This window comes from Acomys minous (assembly GCF_964271855.1).
Source record: "Acomys minous genome assembly, chromosome: 2".
NCBI lineage: Eukaryota > Metazoa > Chordata > Mammalia > Rodentia > Muridae > Acomys > Acomys minous.
Window position 1 is genome coordinate 143,389,998 of NC_140484.1, and position 14,627 is coordinate 143,404,624.

The 14,627-nt window shown below is 49.2% G+C and overlaps 1 protein-coding gene across 1 annotated transcript in view; it reads left to right on the plus strand.

Annotated features, from left to right (window-relative positions):
- Positions 1-1,298: 1,298 nt before the first annotated feature.
- Positions 1,299-14,627, plus strand: part of SPON1 (spondin 1) — a 284,780-nt gene continuing 271,451 nt past the window's right edge. The window contains exon 1 of the mRNA XM_084772987.1: positions 1,299-2,092. Coding sequence (XP_084629113.1) covers positions 1,855-2,092 — 238 coding nt within the window. The 5' untranslated portion in view covers positions 1,299-1,854. The remainder of the gene's footprint in view (positions 2,093-14,627) is intronic.

Genomic DNA, 14,627 nt, shown 5'->3' on the forward strand with positions numbered 1-14,627 from the left:
TTGCTTCTTCCCGAGGCTGAGGAGCCAACACCTGGCTTCCCTAAGGCTTGTTCTCCAGTGACTTCTGAAAGATAACGTCCAGTTGACAGTGGTCGTAGGAGTCCCAGCACAAGGACTAAGGCATCAGTCCTTGGTGGGTGGAGTGAGGAATGCAATTTCCAGCACTGATGGCTCCATTGGGCTGTTTGTGACCAAGTGAACAAGGAAAACCTAGTCTGGAATGTGATGGCCATTGCTCATTAGACGCAAGCACTTGAGAAGTGTCCAAGGTTCTGAGGAAGGAGAGAAGAAATGAATGTTTCAGAGCACAGACGGAGGGATGATTTGTGTGCAGCAAGGAGACTCGGGTATCTCCAAATAGGGTGTCACCTGAGGCAAAATATTCCACATGAGACATTTCATTGAATGCCGGGGATGGTGGCGCACGCCTTTAATCCCATCACTAGTGAGGCAGAGGCAGGTGGATCGCTGTGAGTTCCAGGCCAGCCTGGTCTACAAAGTGAGTCCAGGACAGCCAAGGCTAACACAGAGAAACTCTGTCTCTAAAAAAAAAAAAAAAAAAAAAAAAAAGAAGAAGAAGAAGAAGAAGAAAGAAAAAAAGAAAAGAAAGAAAGAAAAGGAAGAAAGAAAGAAAGAAAGAGAAAGAAAGAAAGAAAAAAATTTGAGCACATACAGCTCTGGGTTAATAGCTCTTACACCTTCGTGCCCCATGCTTCCTGGGCAGGGAGCAAGTTCTTGAAAGGTCGGTTCACCTGATCTCACAATGGATAAGTGGCAAGTTTGAGGCTCGATTCAGGTTCCCCCAGGGAAACACTGGGAGAGATTCGTGCTTATGGCCTCTCCCAAAAAATCTGTCCCTAGAGGCTAAGAGCCTAAATTTAAAATCTAAGCCAAGAAAACACAGCCCCTTCCTTGAACCTTTCAAAATGGCCAGGCTCTATGAGGGCCTCATAAGCAGTAGACACTTGCTTTTGTGGGCACCTTCCTTCTTAAAACGTCACCGTTTATGATTGCTTATATACACTGATGAATAAACTAATATGTAGTAAAACATTTTCTTCAACATAAACTTTTTCTCCCCTTCTGCTTTTAAAGAAAACATTTTTATAGATCTCCAAAAGTGTCCTGGCCAAGGCACTGTGCCAGCTGACCCTAGGGGCATAAGTCTCTGGTTTCCTAGCTAGTTCTTCCTAGAGCATGACGTGTTATAAAGTGGCCTAGGAAGAGCAATGGAGGCAGCGGGCCAGAACAGCGAAGGTAGCCTGCAGCGATCTGCTTGTCTATAAATAAGTGATTACGGTATGTGGCGCTAGTGCACGTGGTGGACTGATGCCGCCCGCGGGGAAACCTTGCAGCAGCGCAGCCGGGCACAGAGTAGGTTTGCAACAAAAGTTAGTTGGCAGGCTTTCCCTCGGAGCACTGTGGTCCACAGGACCCAGGGTGTAGCTGGGCTCTGAAGAAGCAGCGTTGTTTTTGGTAAGGTAGATTGAGCCAGCACGTGTCTGCGTAGCTCTGTTCTCTCCCACCAGACCCTGGGAATCCAGCTTCGCAAAACAAACACCAGAGCGCCCGCTAATCGCCAGCTCAGAAACAAAACAGTGCTGCTCTGGGGGATCCGGGCTCAATCAGCCCTCCCTCTTTGCGCTCCTTCGCCACCGCCCGCCCCTCAGCTCCGTGGCTCCGCTCAGAGCAGCGCAGCTCCAGCAGCCGCCAAAGCGAGGCAGGCTCGCTCTCCCCATCGCCAGCGCCACCCGGGCTCCTCCAGGTTTCTCCTCTGCAGCTCCCATCACTTCGGTCAGGAGTGTCTTGACTGGAGGGTCTGCAACATCCGCACAAAGTTGGGGACCCTCGAGAATGAGGCTGTCTCCCGCGCCCCTGAGGCTTAGCCGGGGTCCGGCGCTGCTGGCCCTGGCGCTACCCCTGGCCGCGGCTCTGGCTTTTTCAGATGAGACCCTGGACAAAGTGGCCAAGTCAGAGGGCTACTGCAGCCGCATCTTGCGCGCCCAGGGCACACGGCGTGAGGGATACACGGAGTTCAGCCTCCGCGTGGAAGGCGACCCTGACTTCTATAAGCCAGGAAACAGCTACCGCGGTAAGTGGAGTGGCATTGGGGGAACAGGAGACTCAGAACCCCCTAGGGCACTGACCCGAGCAGGGCAGGAAGGGAGAGGAGAGCGCAGTCTTCAGGCATGCTGTGCCTGCACATCCCAGCCCTGGCTGCCCTCAGCCCCTTAGCTGCCAGTTCTGTACCCATCAAACCAGCATCGGGGGAGGAGAGGGGGGCAGTCGCGGGACCGCAAGCAGGAGAGACAAGCCCAGGTCTCCAACGCTCAGTTCCCGGGGTGGGGGAAAATACAGCCAAAGCCAATCCCCATATCACACCAGCCTGGCTGGGAGGGAGCCTGACTTCCTTCCACACCAGCTGTTGGCTAGAGTGAGGTGTATCTGCCTTTCTGCTGGTCGCTCTCTGGGGGAAGAGGGTACTCTCAGTTGGGCCCCACCAGCTCTCCCAGAAGCTTCCATCCTTGAAAAAGAAAGACCAGCTTCTAGATCTAGGCAGACTCTCACTTCCTGGATGGGTCCCTAACCAATCTCTGGGTGCTGGGAGGAGGAAGAATTTGAAGGGTCCACAGAAAGATTCTCCCAATTACTTTCTTATGTCCCAGGAGACTGAGAGACCCTTGGGTTTCCGGGACAGTTTTCCAAAGGCAAAATGTCCCCCGAAGAACTCGGGTATTCTCTCAATGGAAGGTAGACAGAAGAGACCCAGGGTCCCCAAGACTTCTTGAATGTGGAGATTTACGCAGCCCAGTGGAGAGCTGGGCTCAGAGCACAGGGAAAGGCTGTACAAGCAGGTGGGTGATTTCTGGCATGACCAGCAGTTAGGCCCACACCCACTTGAAGACTCCAAGACACCCTAGTCCATCCTCACGCCCACCACCCTCCAGCTCCTCCCTGCTCAGTAGGTCTGTAGGCTCCCCAGATATTTTTTTTTTACAAGCCTTAGCTGCCTGTCCCCAGACAGGACACAGCGGGGAACTTGTTAGATCACATCTGGGGTCCCCGCTAGGACACTCCATCATAAGTCAGCTCTGGTGCCTGATGGGGACGAGCAGGTCATTGGAGCACTTGGCGGGGACAACTGGGAGTCCAGATGCCGCCTTCCTGGTTCCCCCAGAGAGGAAACGGTTGGGAACTCTGGGAGAAAGTTTGGGGTATCAACTGTACCGGCACCAGGGACCGCACCTCCCAGAAAGTTGTGTCTGTTCTTACAGTGCGGCTGGTGGACTTGTTTTTCTCTGCTCCAAGCTCTTGGCCAGGATCTGCCTTGTTCCTGGGGGAGACCACAAAACCCGTCTTTCTCTAGGAAGAAAGATGCTGAGTATAAAACACAGCACCTCCTAGCCAGAGAGGGAGCACACGGCTTGGTGGAAGGGGGGTCTTAGAACTGGAATGTGCAGGACAACCCTGTGCTCTGCTGACCTGGAAAGATCAGGCCAGAAGGCAAGAAACCCGTTGGGCCCCCTGAACACAGTCCTGAGTTATCTGGGGAGACAGCAGGGAAAGGGGTGGCTGGTGATGAAGGGGATTGGGGCTTAGTGGCTGTGTGTGTGACATTGTGCAAGCCATGTCATTTCCCTGAGCCTGTTTCCTAGCTGGAGAAAAAAAAAAGTAATTCACTCAAAGGCAAGTGTGTATGAGGGACAGCAGGTTCCCCAAGTACTCATTGGTTTGGGTTAGGGTGTAAGATTTTCCTTTATTGACTTAAGAATGGGGAGGGGGATTTTGTCTAGTCTCATTGTTTCCTGTGTGTGCACTGCTGTGGTTTAAAAGTTTGTCAACATTCCTCCAGTCCAACTATCAGGGAACAAACAAACGGCTGCCCTTTTCTGGCTTCTCATTAATTAAAGGGATGAATGAGTGAATGCTGATTTCTCCATACTAGGGACCTTGTCTATGCCTACTTTTAATTTAAGCCCAAGAAAAGGTGAAAAGGTGTGGTGTGTGTGTGTGTGTGTGTGTGTGAGATTGTGTTTGTGTGTGTTTGTGTGTGTGATTGTGTGTGTGATTGTGTTTGTGTGTGTGTGTGTTTGTGTGTGTGATTGTATGTGTGCTTGTGTGTGATTGTGTTTGTGTGTGTGTGTTTGTGTGTGTGATTGTGTGTGTGCATGTGTGTGTGTGTGTGTGTGTGATTGTGTGTGATTGTGGCTAAGCAGAGGCATCCTGGGGTCCCTTTTTCATACCAGTCCTTCTCTTTGGCTGAGGATTCACCACAGCCCTGGGAGGCAGGCACATTCCATAATCACATGGCCAGAGAAGTTCCAGGACTTTTAGGTAAAAGCCAAGGCCTAGCAGGGAGTCAAGATAGGGCCCTGCACACTTTAGCCTACACCCTTAGGCTTTGGACTGTGGTGATACCTGCTGAGGCTGTAGGTGAGCATACCGTCTTTCCCCCCCTTCAACAGCCAGGATATCTTGAAAGAAAGACCTTTGGAGAGCCATGCTAAGGTCTCCTGGTAAGTAATCTGTAATTAACACATTGGATTCAGACTTACAAAGAAACAGCGCTAGCTTACTTTGTGAGGTTTCCTATTAGCCTGTACTTCCTTGCAATATCGCATTAAAAAGTACAGTTAATGTGTTCTCCTAGGTGACTTCACTTTGGTTTAACATTCCCCTGTTTGCTTTTTAACACCCCCCCCACCCCCACGCCCCACCACAATTTAGCATCCATCATTATCCTTGGGACCAATGGCTGCTTTTCCTGCCTCCAGTCTTTGCCTTTTATTTCAATTCATCATCCAATAGCATCTGTGCCTTCTTGTCCCCCACCCCATCTGAGGATAGCTTTGGCTATTCTAGACTTGGATAAAAAGGTCCCTATGTTAACAAACAGAATCATGGGGCTTCTTCCCCACTGCCAGCCTGGGTGCGGTTGGGACAGTTATTCAGCCTTTTCCAACTTGCTAGAGCTGTACCGACTTCCTTTTCTCTCCCACCCTTGCTCTCCACCCCCCACCCCAACTCTAGCTGCCCCCCCACCCCACTGCCGTAATTGTGCTTTAGACCGCTCTGAAAGGCCCGCTCTGTTTCTGGCCAGAGCCTCCTTTGAAAGGCGATTACAGTGATTAAAAATAACAAGTTGAGGATACTCCAGGGGCTTCTCTTTGCAGGGCGACAATTTGCAGGGCCAGCCTTTCCCAGATCACAATTTCAAGCCAAATAGGAGGAAATCAGCTGAAATGTTCACGAATTGATTGAAAATCAAAGAGGCTCTTTTGTCTGACCAGGGTCTGTTTATTGGGAAAATAAAGTCAGGCTGATGAGAGTGCCTTTTTTTCTAGATGTGCTTTAAAGGGAAATTTCAAGGAACTTGATGGGAAAAGAATGTTCAAGAGGTTTCAAGAGCTAGCCCATCTGCAGGCGTAATTGGGGGATTTATTCTAAACCCGGGGGGCTGGAGACCTCCAAAGCAGCTTTGCCCTCTCTTCTGTGTCCCAGTTTGGGACACACACTGCCAGTGGGAGTAGGGACCTCGGCCTGCTGGAAAACGCACGGGATTTCACGATGCCTGTCAGTCTGGGATTTCTGCTTGGTTTCACAGTCACTGTGTGACCGCAGGCAACCCACTGCATGTCTCTGAACCACAGTTTCCCTGACTGTAAAGTGAAGGCATCTGGAGGGAGGGCACCCCCAAAAGTATCACAAGACCTGGAAATAAGAGTCAAAAGAAGTCAGCACGCAGCGGGTGCAATATGTACGTCTGCGTGTGCACACATATAAATACGCATATGTACATGTGATGAGAGGATGCGCTTTTGGAGGTTGAAAATGAAATGCTTATCACAGCAAGGGAAAAGACATTGTGTTAAACTTCTCGCACTCAGCTCCCGGACTCCTCACGGTCCTGTGAGGCAGTTTATTCTCCTCCTGTTTTATAGATGAGACTAGTACTCATCAGAGACGTCTAGTTCCTCACTTGCCCCACAGGGCCCTAAGTCAGGATCCATTCCTGGGTCTGTGTGACCCCCACCCCCCAATCTGCCCTCTTCCCTCGACTTCAGACTGACTTGAGAGTAGAAGTCCTTCGCTGGGCTAGCCTCAGCCAGCCCTCTGGGTAGTGAGACTTCCTGGAAGGTGAACTGGGACGAAGTTTAGGGCAGTCACATCACAGAACACGCAGAGATAAAGCAATAGAGCCTTCCTGCGTTCCCTGCTTCCTCCCTTCTCACAGACCTCAGCATTGCATCTTCCTGTAAGCAGAGGACCAGGTCATAACACGACGGCTGGTCAGTCTGCAGCAGACTCCCTTCACGGGAAGACAGGAACAGACCACACGGGGAACGCAAGGCCTGACTTGATGAACTGTCTTGGGCACATGTAGTTGTTTTATAACTCGGTTTGTAAATGCTTATATTTGAGCATAACATATGTAGGAGCTGAGAAAATGAAAGTAAGAAAGACCTTTTTGTATAAGCTTTTTGTTGTGGTGGTGTTTGCATTTTAAACACTCCCGTCTCTCTTCTGTTCTCGTACTGTTCTTCACCTTTTATTGTGTGATTTTACATTTTAAATCCTTGCCCTGTTTTAATGAATGCTTTGTTCAAATTAATAATAACATCAAAAGGGTATCAAAGCCAGTTGTGTGCATGCTACTATCCCAGGAATCATAAAACTGAGGCAGGAGGCTCACGAGTTTGAGGACAACTTTGACAAACATAGTGCGATCAGTCTGAAAAACTCAAAAGGGAAAACAAAATTCAAAAGTTGCATAAAGTCTGATGCTTAGTTATTATGAAGATTGCGTATGGCTTTGAGTTTCAAGCCATGGGGGAAACTTCAAAACATGAAGCAAGGCCTATCTAAAGTTTCTCATAGTTTACATACAACCTGCGTGCTGTCTCATGTCCCGGTAAGTCCATCACAGCTGACTCTTGACATGTCCACAAACAGATGCTAACGTCAAGAGGTTGTTACTCCCACACTCCTCATCTGCAGTCTCCACAGGACACCAGGCATAGGCCAAGATCAATTTCTGTAGGGGAAATTCTTATTTTAGTCAAGACATAGGCTAAGCTCATTTACAAAGAGACTCCAAAATGGATTGTCTCAGGCAAGCTAAGTGAGAGGCCAGACATGACGGAGCTAGCGGCTTCATAATGTCACCCAGGAGCGCAGCTTCCTTCTGCCTTGTTGCTCCGCCCTCTTCCGGGACTCTGCCATCCAACAGGGAGCCACTAGTGAGGCAAGAGCATTACACACTTCAAGTGTGGTATTCCAGAATAAGATGCACTGGAATATTGTCGAGGAATTCATGTGAAAAAAAGAGAACAGCTCTTATTAGTAATTTTCAAATGGACTCCATGTAGAAATTCCATTAATTATACACGTTGGGTTAAATGTCATATGTTACTAAAGTTAATTTCCCCCACTTTGCACATGTGTCCTTCTCTTGGGCACTGGCTAGCGTGACTGGGTTTGCCTGGCTTCAGGTTGGTTTATTGGACAGCTCTCTCCAGGGATCACTGTAGCCAACTGGCTCTCATGTCCAAGGCCCATCTGGCACACAGTTTTGAAGAATGGGATAGAAATGGAAGACAACTTTATATTAATGATGAGCCCTTGGAATTGTATCTAGGCCCTTAAAAAAAAAAGTTTATTGTTATGTATACAGTGCTCTGCCTGCATGTACACCTGTAGGCCAGGAGAGGGCATCATATCACATTATAGATGATTGTTACCCACCATGTGGTTGCTGGGAGTTGAACTCAGGACCTCTGGAAGAGCAGTCAGTACTCTTAACTTCTGAGCCATCTCTCCAGCCCCCATATCTAGCCCTTCTAAACACGCTCCTGAAGGTTTATGTGACCACACTCAACTGTAAGGTAGTCTGAGAAATATAGCATTGAGTTTTTGGGGAGATATGCTCTGGGTTTATTTTTCAGTACAATGAAGGGGAAATAGATTTGGAGAACAGTTAGAGCAGTGGTTCTCACCCTGTGGGTCACTATGACCTTTTCACAGGAGTTACCTAAGATGGGGGTAGGATGAGGTCTGGGGGGGGGGGGAACATAGATAGTTAATTTCAATTCGTAACAGTAGCAAAATTGCAGTTATGAAGTAGCAACAAAAATAATTTTATGATTTGGGGTTCATCACAACACAAGGAACTATGTTAAAGGGTCACAGCATTAGAAAAGTTAAGAATAGAAGCCATTGTTTTTGTTTGTTTTAATTGCTTTAAAAAAAAACCCCTTTTGTGTTTAAGTGTTTTGCCTACATATATGTATGTATATAGTGCCTACAGTGGCCAGAAGAGGGCATTTGATCCTCGGGAAGTGTAATTATAGACAATTGTAAGCTAACATGTGGGTACTGAAAACCAAACTCAGGTCCTTGGAAAGAGCAGCCAATGCTCTGAACAGCTGAGCCATCTCTACGCTAAGCAGAGCCCTGTCCATATTTGTAATGACAGCCGTACTCCCTCCGTGATCTCTCACTCAGGAAGGTCTTCTCGACGGGCTCTGTGCAGCTCTGAGCTGCTGTTCCTGCTGAATCCATAGGCAGAGAAAGGAGCACAGGATGTGTGTACATAAGCGTGTGTGTAGTTTGTGAGTCCATGTGTGTTAAAATGTTGTGTTTATGTAAGTGTGTGTGGGTAGCCTAGTCTATCTTTTCCCTTAACAAAGGAAGAATCAGCAAAGGAAAAATAGAGGAAGGAAGGAGGAAATTAAAATAACAAGAAAACAATGTGTAGGAAGAGAAAAGAAAAAGCCACTGGGTTAGACATTCAGAATAAAAATTAGCAAAATATCTTAAGCGCAGTGAATACCTACCCTATCCGAGGCTGGGATTGGAGAAGAAGATGGGCAGTCTAAACCACATGTCAAAATGATCCCTTCGAGATCCTTGAAACTATGTATCACATACAGCTCAGAGAACAGCTCCAATCCGGTCTGACTTACATGCCCCTCCAGGTATTTCCATTAGCAGGGAGGAGGAGGGAAATTGACAATTGTGGGAAAGTCCAGTGCTAGTCTCCTTCCAGCACTGGGAGTGCTCTGGGCTTCTTGAATAGGGTAGCAAAGAAAACTGTTGGTTTCCCCCCCATCCCTCCCTCCCTCCCCACGCCACATACTGGCAGGCAAGTAGGGAGTCCCCTCCACGTGACTGTGTATGGAAACTGAAGCCACATGGCGTACTCCCGAGGACGCAGGGAGTGGAGTGGTAGGTACCTACCTACTTAGAGTCACCTGATGAATGTGCGTGTGAGTACGTGCGTGCGTGCTTGCGTGCGTGTGCGTCTGCCTCGTCTCTTTCTCTAATTCACTTACTTCGGAACACCTGCAGCTAGGGTCTCACAAAAACCCCAGGAGATGCTGGTAAATTTTTGTTGGCATAAACTGCCCCATCTTCACACCAGGTTTCAGCTGAGGCTCAGACAAGGATAATGCGGAGGAGTGGGGCACCCAACCCCCCAAGCCTTTTCCCAGCAAGCCCCGTGCACCCGAGATTCCTACACTGCCTTGGAAGTGTAGGGAAATTTTCTGTTCCTAACCCTTTGCATGAGGCCTGGGTCGGGGCGGCGGGCCAGGGGTGGGGGGAGGTGGGGAGGACCCACTGCCCCTTAGAGGCTTACAAGGATTGTGTGGGAGACATCAGAGAAGGCCTTCAAGAGCCAATCATCACGTGAAGTTTAGGAAAGAGGGTGCAGTCCAGAAGCAGGAGCCAGTGGGGAAAAATGTCCAGATGCTGCAGGGAGTTGCCCCCTATCCCGCCCCCTGCCCCACTTCTCTTCCTGTCTCAGCACTTTTCCTGGGAGAAACCACTGGCAAGTCCCTTGGGGCATAGTTTTGTTCCCAGACCTCCACGGGACGGAATCCTCCTAAGCCCTTGCGTATTAGGTTGCGTCGATAAAGAGGCTTTCTCTGACCACTGCTTTATGTTTCCCATTGGATTTTTCTCCTGATTTATGTCCTTCGCAGCCCTTAAGCTCTCTCTGAAACTATCTTCTTTATTTTCATCTGCCTCCTCCATCTAGAGTACGCGCTTTATGAGAGCAAAGCCTTTGTCTGTCTTAGTTTATCCCCAGCGCCCAGAATCATGTATGGGGGCGGCAGGCACTAAATCATTTGTTTGGGGCCCCCCCTGGGGGGGGGGAGAGAAGCGCCATTTAAACCCAACCGACCTGGTGTGTGATCTGCACCCTCTCCTTCTTGATGGATAGGCTAGACTAGGGAAATCATGCTCCCTCCTCCAGTCAGAAAGGCAAACTTCAGAGGATGGTACTGGAGGAAGTCGGGGCCTTCCAGGTGGTGGCAGCAAAGAGAAAAGGACTGTTACTGCCCTGGGGCAGAGGCTGGAGGTGGGTGACAGGCAGATGGGCTGCCTACAAGGTGAGGGTGATCCAGAGGAGAGACAGCAGATGGATGCAGAAGCGAGCTGAGCTGCAGGGCAACAGCAGCGAAGGGCAGAGGGAGGTGGCTGCCAGCCCACACATGGGCTGTCAGGGCAGGCACTCAAGCCCAGACACAGATTGTTAAGGTGAATTTTCTTGGGACTCTCCTGCAGCATTTGGCAAACCCAACAGAGGATTGGATTCCAAGACTGTATCCTTTCTTTTAAGGGAAATGTCCCCTTTTCTAAGCTCCCCCAACACCAGCTGTCACTACTTCAGTCCCAGGACCCCACACCACTGCCCTCTTCCGTTCCCGGAGAACACCCTTTTTTTCTTTGTATGTTAATTGCTTCTGGAATGATGTTATAGTGATATGAAAGTGACTGCTGCACCTCTGGAATACCCCCAGGGCTGGCCCAATTCTGTCATTCCTCTTCCTTGGCAACATGGAAGGGCTGCAGAGGGGAACCACAAGTCGCTTTGGGCAGCAACGCTCACGGACTGGTGACCTCAGAGCTGTGCGCTGACTGCATGTTTCTTCTCTGCTGCCTCCCAAGGAACTTCCACACATCGCCCAGTTTCTGGTCTTTTCCTTGGCTATGTGTCAGCCCTTGAGGTGCACATGGGTAATAAGCTCTCTACCCTGGCTTCTCTTCTGACTGAAATGCCATGTCCTATTCTTCAGCCGTACCTATGGGAGACATTTCTTTTTCCTGTACTTTGTACTCCAGATGTGCTCTGATAGGGACAGAATGGCTTTCTTCCTGTCCTGGACACTGTGCGTGTGTGAGCTGCCAGGCCCTGTGTTTGCTTTCTTGGCAGCCCTGTTGTGCTCTGGAATTCACACTCAACCTGCAGCCAACTCAGATGCTTGCTGTTTTTTTGGGAAGGTCGCTGCGTTCCCTAACTGCTATGGTTTGTGCATGTACGGATAATATCCCTGAAAGATCTGTTCCAGGCTTGGTCCCCGGGATGCTGTTGTGGGAAGATGCTTTTAGGAGGTGGGGTCTTAGGATGATGGTGTCATACTGCCACAGTCTCTCACTCTCTCCCTGCGTCTTAGATAAAGTTCTAAGCAGGTTTTCCCTCCTTGCTATAATGTAGCACTCCCCAACAGACCCCAAAGCACAATGCCATGAAGTCCTACACTATACCCCCAGAACTGTGAGCCAAAATAACTTGTTTCTCTGCTGCTTGCCTCTGCTATTGTGTTACAGTAAGAGAAAACTGATTGATAGACTAACCTATGTTGGTGTAACTGGTCCCTTTGCAGGGGAATTGAGACAAGGCCTTCTTTATAAGCCTAGGCTAGCCTCCAACTCGGGATCCTCTGAGATCCCAGCGCTCAGCATCAGTCCTGGGATTATAGGCATGTGTCCACAACCCTGCCCCTACAGGCATGTGTCCCCAACCCTGCCCCAACAGGCATGTGTCCCCAACCCTGTCCCCACCCTGAACCTACCTGATATGCTTTCCCATTGAACTCCCAGCATGATGTCACCCATTTCTGGTCAATGATCCACAGAATCTTGACTCTGTCACAGGAGGACTTATGTATATAATCTTATTTTAGATTAGCCACAGTTTTTATAAACAGGCCCAATACACCTTTAGCTACACTTGAGCAGGCCAGAACTTAGGACCGAGCTTGAAGCCCACCCTTTAAGGTCTTCCCTAAAGCCGACATCTTGTGCAGCATTTTGAAGTAAACATCCTGTTGTCAACCCAATGACATTTGTCAAGTGATTGCCACCTCCTGGTCATTTGCTCCCATTTTCTTATGAATACAGTTTCCCAAGTCTTATGGTGTAACTCTAAAATTCCCTTTGTTGTTTCATGCATTTAAGGCTTGATTGACAGCTGATGGGCTCCGAGGAAGTAACTGGACCATGAAGACTCTGACCTTACCTCATTACTGACTGATCCACCAATGGATTGATGATTTAATGACATCAAAAATAAACCTGTGTTCTAGTGGCATTTCTGTTGCTGTGATAAAATACCCTGACCTCCTGACCTCCTTCCCAACACACACACACACACACACACACACACACACACACACACACACACACACAGAGCTTTAGGGGAGAAAAAGTTTACTTGGCTTAAAAGTCTATGTGATAGTCCATCATTGTGGGAAGTCAAGGCATGAGGCAGCTGGTCACATCACATCTGAATTCAAGAGGCGAGAGAACACGCACGTGCATGTTAATGCTCAGCTAGCTCTTGCTAGTCTCAGACAGTCCAGGGCTCCGAACCAGCCGAACAGTGTTGTGTACTTGTGTCTGGCTCTCTACACACATTGGTTAACCTCAGTCCTCACAGGCGTGCTCACTGGCCGATTTGATCGATCTAAATAGTCCCTTACTGAGATTCTCCACCCAGGTGGCTCTGGGTTCTGTCAAAATGAACTGTCACAGCCTAGCTGGATAAAGTAGGTCGCCAGATGCATGCTGTGAAGGGGGAAAAAAGTATTGGTTCAGGATCTCCAAGACCAAGTTCTCAGACCAAGTTCTTGGCACCAAAGGAGATTTATTTGCCTCAGAGAGGCAGAGGGAAGGGAGAAGGGGCAAAGGCAGGGGAGGGGGAAAGGAGCAATGGAGAGGGCAAAGGGGCATCTGTCCTGCAGGAGAACGGGACAAAGGACAGCCTCTGGATAAAGAGGGGACAGACATGACACACAGGAGAGTGGGGAACTACAGAGGTAAAAGAGGAAGCCCAGTGTTAGGGTGAGGTGTTTAGTTTTAATTGGGCACCTTAATTAGGTGAGCCAGGGGGACTTTGGGTTGCTGGACTTTAATATTTTTATCGCTGGACCTTGGAAGTTGGCCTTGGGAGGAAGGATTGGCCAAACAATGGAATGGGTCTTGGAGACTAGCTTCAGGGATGCAGGCTAACAGTTTAGCAAGGCAGGGGGAGTGGGAGAGAAGGGCAGGACCTGCGGAGCCATGTTTACCATGCTCCGGCTGGCTGGAGGCCTCACGGCCTGCGCGTCCTCTCCCTCTCCCTGCCTTTGCCCTGCTTCCCAGCTGCCATGAAGTAAACAGCTTCTTCTACCACGGCTTGCTTTCTCCCATGATGCCTTTCCCTTGCTACAGACCTAAGAGCAATGGAGCTGACTAATGCAAATGGACAGAACCCCAGGAGCCATTGAACCTAAACAAAACCTTTTACCTCATTAATTGGTCTCACTCAGGTATTTTGTCACAGCAACAGGAACTAACCACCATACTTAGACTGCTGACGGTTCTTGCAGTCAATGCAGAGTTGTCGATTTTTGTTGCTTCAGAATTAGCCAGTAGGTGTTTTTTTTTCATTGAAACAAACAGGACAGAATCACACTGGCTGGGGCAAAGACCAGAACACAATGATTCCCATATTTGGGAAGCCCAGAGTTGGGTCTGGCTTCAGGCATAAGTGGAGCTGGGTGCTCAAACAGATTCATTACTTACCCCTTCCCCAGTCCATACTTTCTTTCTCCTTTCCACTCCTCCTTTCCACCTGTTTTGCTTTGCTCCCTCCATTCTTTATCTCTATGGCTGTGCTTCTGTGTGTGGCCCTCCTCACTTTCCTCACTATAATCAGTTTTCCTCCAAAGGACAAAGAGAGTATGTGCCAACAACCTTCCGTGAAGAGCCTCTTAGCTAGGTCTATGAGTAAAAGAAAGGCCCCTTCTCTCTAACTCCAAGCTGAACCATCCCAAGGAGATGGATCCTGATCAGTCCAGCTTGAGTCACATGCCCAGGGGACTAGGGGGGTAGACAGGATCTGGGCTCAGTCACTCCTGATTGTGTTTAAGGAGGGAGACAGGGCATTGGCCACATGGTCAGGCTAGGCGGACTCATAGGGGTCCTGCTCAGCTCCCGACCTTCACCTGTGTAGTCTGGCATATTGCTGATCTCTCAGGAGTATCTTCCCATTTGTGAGTCAGCCTGCATGAGACAATCAGCTTTCTAGAAGAGATGTTGGCTAGTGCCAGTCCATGGCCAGGCGCCTCTGCCTGTCTGGGCTTGTGGCAACACAGTACACCATGGTGGGAGAATGTGTCGACTGTGGAGTCTTGTTTGCTTCATAGCAATGGAGGAGAAGAGGAGAGGGGAAGGGAGGGGGAGAGAGGGGGGAGGGAAGGAGGGAGGGAGGGAGAGAAAGAGAGAGAGAGAGAGAGAGAGAGAGAGAGAGAGAGAGAGAGAGAGGACACAAACACCCAGAGTTTCCATTTCCATAT